At 38.6% G+C, this 13,724-nt stretch overlaps 2 protein-coding genes across 4 annotated transcripts; one reads left to right on the forward strand and one right to left on the reverse strand.

The window, feature by feature from the left end:
• Window positions 1–392: 392 nt before the first annotated feature.
• On the reverse strand, window positions 393–6,255 carry LOC117987863 (dopaminechrome tautomerase-like). The gene is made up of 5 exons (XM_034974930.2): window positions 6,210–6,255; window positions 5,358–5,659; window positions 4,094–4,248; window positions 3,782–3,960; window positions 393–2,062 (listed from the first exon to the last, which is right to left on the reverse strand). The coding sequence occupies exons 3-5, from the start codon at window positions 4,246–4,248 to the stop codon at window positions 1,173–1,175; spliced, it is 1,224 nt and encodes a 407-aa protein (XP_034830821.2). The 5' UTR covers window positions 5,358–5,659; window positions 6,210–6,255; the 3' UTR covers window positions 393–1,172.
• Window positions 6,256–8,223: 1,968 nt separating this feature from the next.
• Window positions 8,224–13,716, forward strand: LOC117988012 (uncharacterized). 3 transcript variants are annotated; one of them, XM_034975109.2, is made up of 5 exons: window positions 8,224–8,374; window positions 9,518–9,664; window positions 11,538–11,734; window positions 12,166–12,324; window positions 12,764–13,716. In XM_034975109.2, the coding sequence occupies exons 1-5, from the start codon at window positions 8,249–8,251 to the stop codon at window positions 13,707–13,709; spliced, it is 1,575 nt and encodes a 524-aa protein (XP_034831000.1). In that variant the 5' UTR covers window positions 8,224–8,248; the 3' UTR covers window positions 13,710–13,716. The 3 variants fall into 3 exon arrangements, with proteins under 3 accessions (XP_034831000.1, XP_034831001.1, XP_069358558.1); XM_034975110.2 differs by having other exon boundaries at window positions 8,224–8,353; XM_069502457.1 differs by lacking the exon at window positions 12,166–12,324.
• Window positions 13,717–13,724: the final 8 nt, after the last annotated feature.

A 13,724-nucleotide genomic window follows, 5' to 3' on the forward strand; every position in this document is an offset into this window, starting at 1 on the left:
TGCGGTATTCACCATTAGATACAAGAGGAAGGTTTTATAGGTAAAGTTTTAATCCCTATGGAAATTGAAATAATGTAAATTAGGTCGGAAAAAGTCCTCTCATTTGAGAGTTACCGAGGCATGCGCTGCCTAAATGGTCAAAGTTACTCGAAAACAATGTATTGTAAAATTATTTCTCTTTAGTATCTACATTGCCCCCATGCGAAGCCGGGGCGGGTCGCTAGTATATACTAAATCAAATAGTTCGAGTAACGTGAACTATTCTTAGTTCACAGGAACCGAAAGGTTAACAAAGGGATAAACAAAGGTATAAAGGGTTTACAAATAAAAGTTCTTCTTTTACAATAAAATGTTTTAATTTAATGTAAAAAAATATTTTTCTCAAACACGCATGGAAATATTGTCATTATTTTCGAAAAAAGAACACGCGAAGTATCGAATTTTTGGACAAACAAAATCAAATCCATTGCAGGAGCGTTTTTTGAATTTGGAACATTACAACGCTCCTGCATTCTTGGCATACCATAGTCTTTTTGCTTAGTACAAATTGCGTTTACGTGGCTGTATAGCCATAAATGCGTTTGCCTGTCGGCACAGATGATTAAAAAAAAATTGGCAGCAAAGCTGAAAATTCGTCTTAATTTATTATTTACATACCTACTTAATAATATAAAATAATATAATATAAATTTAATAATAAAATAAATCAAAACATCACATCGCAACCTAATTCGGAAACAGAATCTCACCCGCTGGCCACTTGCCAACATCTAAGTCCACAGCCATCCACCTCAAAACAGCATATTCAGCCATCTACCGCTACATCCAATGCCCACCTGCAAACCTCATCAGAAGTTCAACAAACAAGCATAAATGTACCGGGGAAATCAATAACCTTTTCTTTTAGTAATTGCCCCAATAATTATGTCTAATGTAACTTTTAATATTAATTAAATTTAATGTATAATATAAAAAGTGTGTTTTATTTCCCTGCATTATTTTGAGAAAAACACTATACATATATGCCTCGGCGGGTAATGACAATTGCCTGTCTCGTAGTTAGTGAAGTCCTCGCCTACGGCTCGACCTTCAAACTCATACTCGACCTGCAATTGCCTATTTCCCGGCCTTTGCAATAATGTACTATAAAATTAACACCTTAGATTAAAAATTCAGTTCCGACAAACGGTGTTTTGAATAGCTGCATTTGGTTCTAAGTACATTAGTCTGTAATTAAACTCATTTGGGTCAATTAAATTAAATCGATACATATGTAATCGGTTTGTTACTATCCACACAATCTGTTGGTATTCATGGTCTATTTGTACGTCGATAGGAAATATTAGGGTGTAATTATTTTGCGCAACAATATCTAAATTTTTAATCCTGTAAGCTTTGCGCGTATTCCAACACCCGATACTGTCGAGAGAAACTAGGTTAAAGAACATGATACCGTTGCGGTCTACAGCTGCAATGGAAACTTGCCCCCTCAAACCGCGACTGTCGCCAAGGAGCTTAAACTCATCAACAGAATTATTTACACGCGAAGGATTTCGTACCACTGAAGTTGGCACCGAAAATGCAAGAGAGCTTGACAATGAGTGATAATAAAGCAGTCGATCGCCGCGGTTTATTTGGCCTAGAGACATCCCAAAGATACCATCGGTCCATTGAAAATTTAGTCCGTGAATCGAGTAATTTGATAGCAAAGGTTCCGGGTAGAATGTGTAGTGGCTATACCGCCAGAACGATGCATCGGCAGCCCTAAACACAACCAGCCCAAATCGCCAAGCATCGGCGATATAAACGTGTGAATCCCTGCATTCAGGATCTATTGTATCTACTATGAGATTTACAAATAGAGTATTTTCTAGAATAAATTCGGCAGGGATAGGGAAACGTGCAAGAACTGTATCTGTTTCTAAGTCTATGGCAAAAAGTGTAGGCGGACATAATTGGCGTGGTGTGTCGAAAGCTTCCACTTGTCCAGTGTCGAGGGCCCACATTACTCCGCAGTGGTCAATACTCATCCTGACAATGGACGTGAAACCGGTACAGTTACCTGTAATAATGGGATATTTATTACAACCAACCTGTCGAATAAGTAAGTAATAATGAGTTTTGTAGCTTTCTAGGCAAGCGCAATCCAACCTAGACATTATTGTTTTTCTAAGCATGATTGTCGTCAGGCACAAGCCTATCCTGCAATAAAAAACCGGCCAAGTGCGAGTCAGGCTCGCGCAACGAGGGCGAAAAAATACGATTTTAGTACGGAAGTACTAAAATCGTATTTTTTCGACATTTTGCACGATAATTTAAAAACTATGATGCATAAAAATACATAAAAATCTGTTTTAGAATGCACAGGTAAAGCCCTTTCATATGATACCCACTTGATATAGTTATCTTACTTTAAAAATTGAAAATACTAATTATTAGTTAGACCACAATTTAATTATTTTTTTGTGTGATGTAACCACAAATTCACGGTTTTCTGTTTTTTTTCCGAATGTCAGCTATAAGACCTACCTACCTGCTAAATTTCATGATTCTAGGTCAACGGGAAGTACCCTGTAGGTTTCTTGACAGACAGACAGACAGACAACAAAGTGATCCTATAAAGGTTCCGTTTTTCTTTTGAGGTACGGAACCCGTCAAAAACCGGCCAAGTGCGAGTCAGACTCGCGCACCGAGGATTCGGTCGTATCGTATTTTATCGACGTTTTGCACGATAGCTCAAAAACTATTAAGTATGCCTAAAAATAAATAAAAATCTGTTTAAGAATGTCCAAGTAAAGTCCTCTCATATGATACCCTACTTGGTATAGTAATCTTACTTTGAAAGTTTGAAATAGCAATTTACACATTTTACACATTTTAATTTTCTTTCTTGTAATGTAACCACAAATTCAAGGTTTTTAGATTTTCCCCCTAATGTCTAATATAAGACCTACCTTCCTGCCAAATTTCATGATTCTAGGTCAAGTACCCTATAGGTTTCTTGACAGACAGACAGACAGACAGACAACAAAATGATCCTACTTATAAGGGTTCCGTTTTTCCTTTTGAGGTACGGAACCCTAAAAAAAGAGTAAGGCTCATTAAATTGCACTAGTCAGATCAACTATTCAGCGGTTTGTACCCGTACGTATAAACCAGTGGCGTGCACAGGGTTTGAAGCCAGGGTAGGCATTAGTTAGGGGAACCTGTTTACTGGCAGGTCATAATGTAAAATTTGCATTGAGCTATTACAACTGGGGTAAGCAGTGCATTTATGCCTCTATGACCTGCACGCCACTGGTATAAACATACCCGTAAACTACATGTAAGAAAACTAAATTTTTGAAACTAGTAAGCAGCGACACAGCCTAAAGAGATGCTTCATACAGTCGGCCACAGAGATATTATTTTAGACAGACCATACGTATGCATACCTGCGGGACCACAAAGGCGAGACGGGGTAGGATAATTCCTACCCCGTCTCGCCTTTGTGGTCCCGCAGGTATACCGACTGGCAGAAATTGGCAGAATATTTAAGAGAAAACTCTGAGAAACTTTTCTCAGAGTTTTCCATACAAACGTACCAAGTTTGGTTTTATCATTTGAATACTAACCAGTCAAACTGAATGAAATATTGTACACGCTTTCTACAAATATTTGCATCTGTAGTCAAACATCTTTGTCTATCTAGGTCTGCAGTTGTAAGATTTCTTTAAAAAGTTTATAGTTTTAAAGTTACGGGCTCAACATTAACGTTTATATACAAATGGAATAAACCAACCTGCCGTATGCCAGTCCCAACTAGGGAATGGTATCAGCAGAGGAGATTCCTCCTGTGCTGTGACAGGTAGCACAGACAGAGATGCTGGGACGCCTCTTTTCCAACGGGGCGTGCTCATAAATAGCCGATCTTTCCATCTTCCCACACTCAGTGGAATCACGCTGGTTTGGTTAAATTGCCTGAAATATTTATTTTAAGGTAGGTGAACAAATAATTAAAATAAATGTGGAATTTTTATGCTGTTTAATTTTGCATTTATTCATGCTATTTAATGTATTTGGAAAAGTTACTGAATACTTTTAGATACTTTACCCGTTTTGTAATGCCAGTTGACGTTGTAGACCTGTTGGAAAAGCATAGTCAATTTGCTTCCATCTATATAGTGTGCCCAGAGGGTTATATTGAGCATAGCCATATTTTATACTCGTTGCTAAGAATGTGACTATGAATAGAGATCTCAAAAGCATCTGCAAAGAAATTATTATAAAAAAATATGTCGTAGCCGGATGCAAATTAAACGAAACGGAAATGCGCCACCTAGTGCAAGCAAGCTGAATTGTATTTCCGGCGTGCTTCGACAGATTTCATAACGTGGTCTGTTTATTGATTCGGATTGACTCAAGAGTCTTGAATCAGTCCGAACCAATAAACTACATAAATAAGATACATACCTAACACTTTTATGTAGGTTGCGTCAACTATATGTGATTTAGTAAATTAATTTTTTCATGAACACATTTTAATTTATTGTGATGTATCTAACTACAAATTCACTGTTTACGGATTTTTCCCTTTACTTGTGTTATAAGACCGTTGCCTATGATTCTAGATCAACGGGAAAGTTTCCTTGACTGCACGACAGACGGACGGACAGATCACAGATGGACAGATGGACAGACAGACAGACAACGAAGTGATCCTACAAGAGTTCCTTTTTTCCTTTTGAGGTACGGAACCCTAAAAATCAGCTCAGCTGCTTTCGCCTTCAGGAAAATTAGACAATTTCACCGATGTTGAAACGCCTAGACTTGTCTAGGTACTACTCCTGCTTCCACAGGGTTTAAATGTCATGAGCCTGAGGCATCTTATTGTGGGGCAAAATGGCTGATATCCAAACTACTTTTATATTGCAGAAAAGAGCCATTCGATCAATTAATAAATTCGGATCATGCGAATCGATTGTGCCTTCGCAATACACTTAGGTACCTAAGTAACTAGGTACATATAAAATAATCTTTGTAAGGCAGAAAAATATAAGTATAAGTACACACAGTCTACTAGCAATTACAGATTATCGAATATCAAAGTGCAGAAATCCTTTGTGGGGCAGGTACCTACTATGTAAGCAATAGGCATGCTTTTTTATAACATTATTCCGAAAAATAAATGTTTAACACTGTGAAAACTCCTTACCTTTTCATGTTTTGTTTTTACCACACTTGTAATATTTGTAACGCTTAGCAATTTGTATGTCCTTTCGGGTTAGTGTATAAAGATATAGTGCAACGCCGATTATTTATTAACTATGTAACTTATACATAAAAATTAGAGCAAAAAAAAAGAAGTAGACACTTACTAAAAGCAGTTTACCTCACCCTTATGCCTAAGGGTGAGGACACATCATAACGTATTTCGTTAAACTGTGTCATAACGGTGTGGCGCACGTCGCGCGTCGCCACCATTATGATAGGTATTAATTACCCTGCATTATTTCTCCTGTAGTATGGTGCAGCAAAATGTCAAAGCATCATACGACAACGCATAGAAGCAGTTATATTATACACTCGTACTAGACATATCCTCTTGCAATTGTTAAGAACACACTGCTTGTTGGATAGAACGTCAACTGAACCTAGCGACGACGGACGGCTGGGCTTGCTGAAAATGAATAAGTAGTTTGACGATGTCGTAAAACAGTTTTAGATTCAGCAGAAGCGGAGCAGCTTTACTGCGAGAGCTTAATAAAATTGATCAAACACTTCTATAATTCTACACTTAAATTGTGTGAGAAAAAAATTTACACTCACAGTGACATAATAGAGTTTGTGAGATATGTTACCCAAAACAGTCAACATTCTCTAACAATCGATAACATTTTTAGAGAATGTTACCTCAACAAGACAGCATGCGGTATAGTCAAACCAGCCGGCTAAGGGCTTATAAAACAATAAAACTTTTTAACATTAGTGTTTTATATTTTGAACAGTCATAGGTCCTAATACTTCTGAATAAAATTCAATCTGAAGGACCACTTGTTTTAACTTGTTTGTTAAAGATCTATTGTATTTCCTGCAAACAAAGGATTCTTTACCCGTGCATCATAGGGTTGTCAAATAAAGGTATATTTTAAACAGCCACTAACATAGCTGTATATAATGTAAATAATAAAACAATTAATAGTAATAACAATCCTTAGATGAATGATTACCATCAAAGTATAAAAATGATTCCGTGATTCCGTCATCACCTGGTGCCTTGTTGTTTTTGAGTTGTTTGAGAGCCAAAATCTGAAAACATGCTGTTGCTATAATCAATTCTTGATCTTCCATGGCGACACGTCCGTTGGCTGCAGAAGTTGGAGAACATAATAATACTATGCCGTACTATTTGATTGTTGCCGAAAGTTATTCAATGTTATATTTTGTTAATTTATGTTGGTGGCAGTATGGACGCGATGAGTAACAATCAACAAACAGTAACAATTAGCCACTAAAGTTACAGATTGTTACCTAATGTTACCGTGTTGCACGATGTTACTCCACAAAAGATAACTGCGGTGTTGATGCACCGATAGCAACGCGGCAACATAAATTAACAATAAATAACTTTTTGTTGCCTGATGTTGCTGAGTAACATTTGGAAACGGCTTTGTGATAGTTCTAATAAGTTTCAATAATTTTGTAAAGTGGTGATAATAAAAAGAATACCCGGCTGAGTTTGTTGTGGGCTCTTCTCCGACCTGAGCGCGTTTGGAACCCTCGTAGCTTTAGTTTTAAGTATGCGTAATAATTATCACCACTAGGTATATCTTACAAATCTAACATCAGACCATCAAAAAGAGTAATTTATTACCTTGTATTCAAAAAATTCGTTAAATATAATCATAATAACCAATAAACAGGTGACGCAGGACGCTCGACCAAACCTATTTGCTTTTCACTTGACATTGTATGAGAAAGGTGAGAGGCACGATGATTTTCACCGAAATCAAGGGTTTAGGAAAAGTATTTTTGAGAAAAAACTACTGAGTTTATGTTTGCAAAGTATAGTTATTTCAATTTATTACCTATTTTGAATAAATCATTTGACTTTGACTTTGACTTTGAAACGTTGCTCAACAAAAATGATAGCTGTGGTGTGGATGCACCGTAAGGGTAAAAACTAAATTAAGTAAAACCATACCACACACTACGCAGGCAGGAGGGGAGATCAAAACAACTTTCAAATTCTAGTTGCTTGCCAAAAAAATCAGCGGAAGTTAACTTCTGTGCATAGTTACTTATGTGTGCTATAAATAGAAGCCTAGTAAAATATTATCTAGGTATAGTATGCGACAGGTCGAGTAGGCAGTCGGGGAGGGTGCACACCCGCACAGCCCCCGCGCTAGCCCGGTGCGGGCAAGCGGGCGTGACGTGCGGGGGTGACGTGCGGGTGTGCGGCGTGTCCCCCCGCCTCATACCCTGTTTGCTATCTCAACCTGTCGCGGACTATACTTATTTATAGTATAATTACCCGACTGCTCCAGTCGGAAGGTACCTACCTAATGCTTTTCGGGTGTTCGGTTAGGTACAGTACCTAACCGAACACCCGAAACCTGACCTCCTCACCGCATAGCTCCTAAACTATTTGACCGTTTCCACTAATGCTAAGCGGTGTAGCGGAGCGGGTAATAATTTATGCTATCAAGATATGCATCTTATCTTCATAGCATAAATTATTACCACGTGGTAGGTAGATGTGCGTCTTGAGCTAAGCGATGCATCGACGGCAGGGAGAGCATGGAACCTGTGGGCCTATACCTACCACTCGCGCATCCGTAGCTCCCATTCATAGCTCTCATCCATAGCTTCGTTGAATTCGTTTCCACTAATGCCAAGCTATGTGGAGCAATGAAAGTGGTTGATGGATATCATACTAGCATAGCAACGCAGCTTAGTACATCTCTGGTGGAAAAGCGTGTAATGATTGCAAATTACAATATCAATATGATATCAATACATATTTCTGTTAAAACTTAAAAGAGATTAAAAAACTTGAGTATAAACGTCACTCAAACAAACCATGAATGATATTGCCGTGACATTAATTCATCAAAATCATAAAAAACAATAGTAAGAAACAACATAGTCGCAAGGAACAATATGTATCTATCTACTCTCTAACGAGAGTTCGTCATCTAAGCAACAAACAAATCAAAAACCACTCATCCAACCATGTTTAAAATTTAAGCAAATCGTATCTAAAAACATGTTAAACATACTGTCTTACGTAGGAATGAGCTTTCAGTCTGAGGTATGTCTGTGGACGCTCCTTGGACTTTTGCGAACCATCTTCGATGCTACTCTCTTCAAAGTCAACGCTAATCTTAAACAGGTGCCTAATAATATATTACTTACATCAGCTGTATTATGTACCTATACCACCGTATAAGGAGAGACACAGTACTCCAACGCCTTTGATTTCGTGGTAAATAACGACCATAACGACTCTGTCAGGACTCAGCCATGTTATAGGTCCCGGAATTACTGGAGCCGTCTCGGATCGCCATTGCCGCACGATCGTTGTAGCTTCAAGGCTTCGTCGAACCTCTGGTAGGTAATAACACCTTTTTTTTTGCAATAATGTGCATTGTAAGGTCTACATCTCCTGAGGATGCTCCGGTGTCGGGGCGAAACGTGCATCGAGTGTGTTTTGGGATTTGTGTGGTGCTGCGTGGTGGTGATGCATATTGTTTGCCTAGAGACTGCTTTTCCCTGCATGGTTAACAGTGGAAGGGCGGGCGGTGCATTTCGCATGCTGCATGTTGCATCATACAGATTTGACCTATTTCAGCGGATTATAGCAAATTAAGTTATTGGTTCATTGTATATCATGGACTTCCGCAAAGTAACGCCTGCTTCTATACATTATATTATTTTTAGTCTGTGCCCATAGCATCGAGAAGCTTTGAATTCATCGAAAATGACCACCCCCTTTTCTACAGCTGCTCGATTGCGGTACAATGTCATGATCGCAGTCAACTCTCATTGGTTGACGCTAGCTACAATGCATTGTTGCAATAAAAATCGCACAAATTTAGCCAATCATAACAATTGAGATTGTAATAATGATCGATGCAGGTTTTACGAAATCGACCTAGTGTTGGGACATAATATTATAATATCATTGGCGTCGGGCTGTTTTAATTTAACTTGTACCTACTTAATATTTCTAGGATTTCTGGTAATGTGTGGTATTTCTTAAAATACTTGCTTTTCCTGCAGCTTCAGTAGTAGCAGAGAGAACCGTGCATGTCGCATGCTGCACGTTGTTCCATACAGATTTGTCTGTTTTGGCGGATTATAGCGGATTAAGTGTGTTGTTCCTTGTGAAAGAACTATGTAGGTACCTACCATTTAATGATCGCCAAGTTTTTAGCAACTAGCTTGATTCTTGAGTACAGAACCCTACCTATTATTAATAGGTATTATTTGTGTTCTAATGCGCACTTGACCAGTTTTATACGTTCTTATTAAGGTATGGCAAATGAAGATGCCTCCGGAGATATCGCTCCCCGTACAACGGGCAATCCGCACCATGATCTCTGGTTTGATGCTGGCCCAGTGTTTCACGGTGTACGTCTACCTCGCCTCGTACATTGTGCTCTTGTATCCTGTATTTTTGGTTACTTACTTATTATTTTAAACTTCATCATCATAATGATCAACCCATCGCCGGCTCACTACAGAGTAGGTACGGGTCTCCTCTCAGACAGAAGAGTTTTGGCCATAATCTACTACGCTGGCCATGTGCGGATTGGTAGACTTCACACACCTTTGAGGACATTATAGAGAACTCTCAGGCATTCAGGTTTCCTCAAGATGTTTGCCTTCACCGTTAAAACAAGTGATATTTTTACTTAAAACGCACATAACTCCGAAAGTTAGAGGTGCGTGCCCGGGGATTGGACCCCCGACCTCAAATTAGAAGGCGAACGTCCCAACAACTAGGCTATCACAGCTACTAATAGCTATTTTAAACTTACCAACTAATAATTGGGTGACCGCGACATCCCATAGGAATTTTTCTTTTTCTTTAGGATTAATATAAATATACCCGTGTTAAAGAAGCGGACTATAGGTCGATTTAGGTGATTTAGGTTTTCTACACGGATTAGAGAAATTCTACCGGTCCGCACAAGTCCAGTCAACATAGCTTTTAGGGTTCCGTACCGGAAGGGTGCCAACGCGACCCTATTAGCCTCCGCTGTCCGTCCGTCCGTCCGTCTGTCTGTCAGTGGGCTTTATCTGGAGAACAGTAACAGGCAGAGTTGAAATTTTCACAGAATTGTATTTCTATTGCCGCTATAACAACAAATAATAAAACTTCAAAAGGGCAGTCTTGAAAATTAAAAAAAATTAAAAAGTGTTATTTCTTGTGTACGATGGTATGGAAACCTTCGTGTGCAAGTCCGACTTGCACTTGACCGATATTTTAATCTATAGATAGACTATAGCCAAGTTTAAATAAACCGTTGTTTCTAAATTGTGTCAAATAGTAGTCGACCATTATAATATTATTATTTCGTAATGGTATAGAAGCTGTGATAGCCTAGTGGTTAGGACGTCCGCCTTCTAATCGGAGGTCGGAGGGTCGATCCCGGGCACGCACGTCTAACTTTTCGGAGTTATATGTGCGTTTTAATAAATTAAATATCACTTGCTTTGAAGGTGAAGGAAAACATCGTGAGGAAACCTGCATGCCTGAGAGTTCTCCATAATGTTCTCAAAGGTGTGTGAAGTCTACCAATCCGCACATGGCCAGTGTGGTAGACTATGGCCAAAACCCTTCTCAATCTGAGAGGAGACCCGTAATCTGTAGTGAGCTGGCGATGGGTTGATCATGATGATGATATAATATGATGAATACTTATATCGATCGGAGCTTAATTATTATGACTGCATTCCAATGAATCAAAAATCATAACCTATTGGCCGTGCGCCAATATAACATTATACCTATCCAGCTATATTTTTTGAGTTTATGAAATTGAAATACCTACTTTGACTCAAGAGAATTTTGTCAGTTTTAACAGTTTGTAAGTATAGTACACGACAGGTTGAGAATCGAGATGGTCGAGATGGATAGGTCGACAATCGGGTTATGAGGCTGGGGGAACGCCCCGCACGTCACCCACGCTATCCCGCACCGGGTAAGCGCGGGGGCTGTGCGGGTGTGCGGGGCGTCCCCACCTCAAATGTCATCTCGACCTGTCGCGTACTATGTGGAATGCTAACTGTGCGTAGTGATCACGCATCTAAGAAGTAAAACAAACGAGTAGCTAGGTATACTAGCTGATGCCTGAGGCTTCGCCCGCTTGGATTTAAGTAGGTCCCGTGGGAACTTTAGATTTTCCAGGACACAAAGTAGCCTATCCGTAGTAGTAGCCTGTCCCCGGGATGCCAGGTAACTCAGTACTCAGTAACTCAGTAAAATTTTGATCTGTAGGAGACGCGTTGGCTGTGGATTCGTACTCTATGTATTTTACACTCAACAGGAAGAACGTCCCACTTTAGTGCTCCCATGGCTTCTACTAGCTGCAATAAGAAATCTGCTGTGTGAGCTGACGAGTCTGGCAATAGGGCTCGGGACTTGTGTTCTTCTGGGACCAGCTCGGCCACCTTGTATCAGATTCGTCATCATCAAGCTGGCTTCGATAATGCCCGCGTTTTATATGTGGATGCTTATTTTTGGGTAAGTAGGTAGGTATAGATAGGGGGAAAATGTAAAACCTAAGAATCGAAATCTCGTTCTCTAGTGAGTTATATGCGGAAGGATCTGGGAACCCACCGCATTATTATCTCAAGAGAAATCCTGCCGGCTGCCATAATGTGATTAATGGAAAGGACTCACGACCCTCAGCAATGAGGAATATAACTTTAAACAAAGAAGTAGGTACCTACAGATAATATAGCAATGTAGCAATTAAAAGGTTCATGGAAAACATTTTTTGAGAAATCTTACAATAAGAAAAAACCTAAATCCTAGGTATTGTCTTACCTTATATCGAACTACTAATTTTTCATCACAATCAGCCCAGTGGTTTAGCACGATGCTCGTAAAACAAATAAACAGACAAACAATTACAATTTTAGTATAGTAGAAATATTTATTTGTCTCTGTAGATACTATCATAATTTGAAAATGGCGTTGGCATTCAAAACATTCCCGGCGGTATTGCCAACAAAAGACCTTGATTACGGATTGGAATTAGCTGTGCGTAGACGTCGAACTAAGTCTTTACAAGATGAAGATCAGTTACGCAAAAAACTTACTGCCAGTCTGTAAGTTGTATTATTATATAACTATACTTAGTCTGATTTTTAATTCCGTGGAATTCTGATACTTCTTAATGTTACCAGAGATAAAACAGTTCCCACAAATGAAGGTAACAAATTCAAATAAAAAAGAACATTAAAAAAACCGACTTCCAAAACCACTACAAAATAAAAAAATAACTTTTGTTTCTACACGTGTATGTACTATGTTGAACTCGGGTGAGCTTCACGCTTTGATTTCTAGTTTCTTTTATTATGCTCGCCCGACTTCATACATAATATAGAATAGGCGTAAGTTTGTATTGAATTATTTAATAGAACTACTATTTCAACGTATTCATATTGAGCAAATACTTATTTATTTTGTCATACTTATATTTCTTTATGTTTTGGTGTCCAGTAAAGAATATATTTTTTTTCACAATAAATTTAATTTGTTTAACAGTTACACCGAGCAAACCTCGTTGACAAACAAAATGGCCACACCAGCTCTCACAAGTATTCTCGAATCAAAAAAAGGGTCACCAGCAGCTAGTTACGTAGACATAACGTCTCCTTTAGATGCTCTGTGTCCCTTGCCCGTTACTTCTAACAGAACTGTATCAGATATAGGCACAGACGAAGACTGGTTTGGTAGCGAAGTAGTGGTAGCTCGTGGTACGGACCGCATTCTTGAACAGTTTGTATTAATGCTATTCCGAATAGGCGCTTATTTGAAAAAAGATAATGCAGAACTGATTGAAAATTTAAATTGTAATTCGCAAGCGATTTCACCGAGCCACACTCAAGGATGCACCGCTATGCCGTCTGAAGAAACGGACACACCTCCTTTAGTTGGGAATAGTAAAGGTGGAATCGCTTCATATTTGCGTGACTATCCGCAGATTTTTGGGAAAAAAACAGATATTTTAGGCGCTTCAAACACATCAGAAAGTAAAGTACCTGTGGTTAGAAGTAATTCTAGTTCCCAGTCTGTAAAATCTACTAAAGAAGTATCAACAGACACTATTAATCCATTTAAAACCAATTTGACTACACAAAAATCCAGACACATACCTATAAGTTCACAAGAAAGGATAAATGAGTCATGTTCTAAAAATATTTGTGAAGGAATAGAAAATAAACAAGTTCCAAATAATTCAAAAACAGATTTAGGGGGAACAATAAAGAATGTCAATGAAAGAGTGGAGGCTTCTGCTGAATCAAAGGGCAGTGAAGTTAATAAACTAAAGACAAAAAATTCAAATCCAGAAGGTATTTTAAATCTTAGCAAAAATAAAAGAAACCCATCACCGTCATCTAGTGAAAAAAACAGTATTGGTGATTCAGATAGATCTAGCAATTCCTCTTCTAAACATAAGAAAAGTAATAATCGATATCAAAACAATTGAAGCTTGAATCAACAT

The sequence above is a fragment of the Maniola hyperantus genome, chromosome 13 (assembly GCF_902806685.2).
Source record: "Maniola hyperantus chromosome 13, iAphHyp1.2, whole genome shotgun sequence".
NCBI classification, from domain to species: Eukaryota; Metazoa; Arthropoda; class Insecta; order Lepidoptera; family Nymphalidae; genus Maniola; species Maniola hyperantus.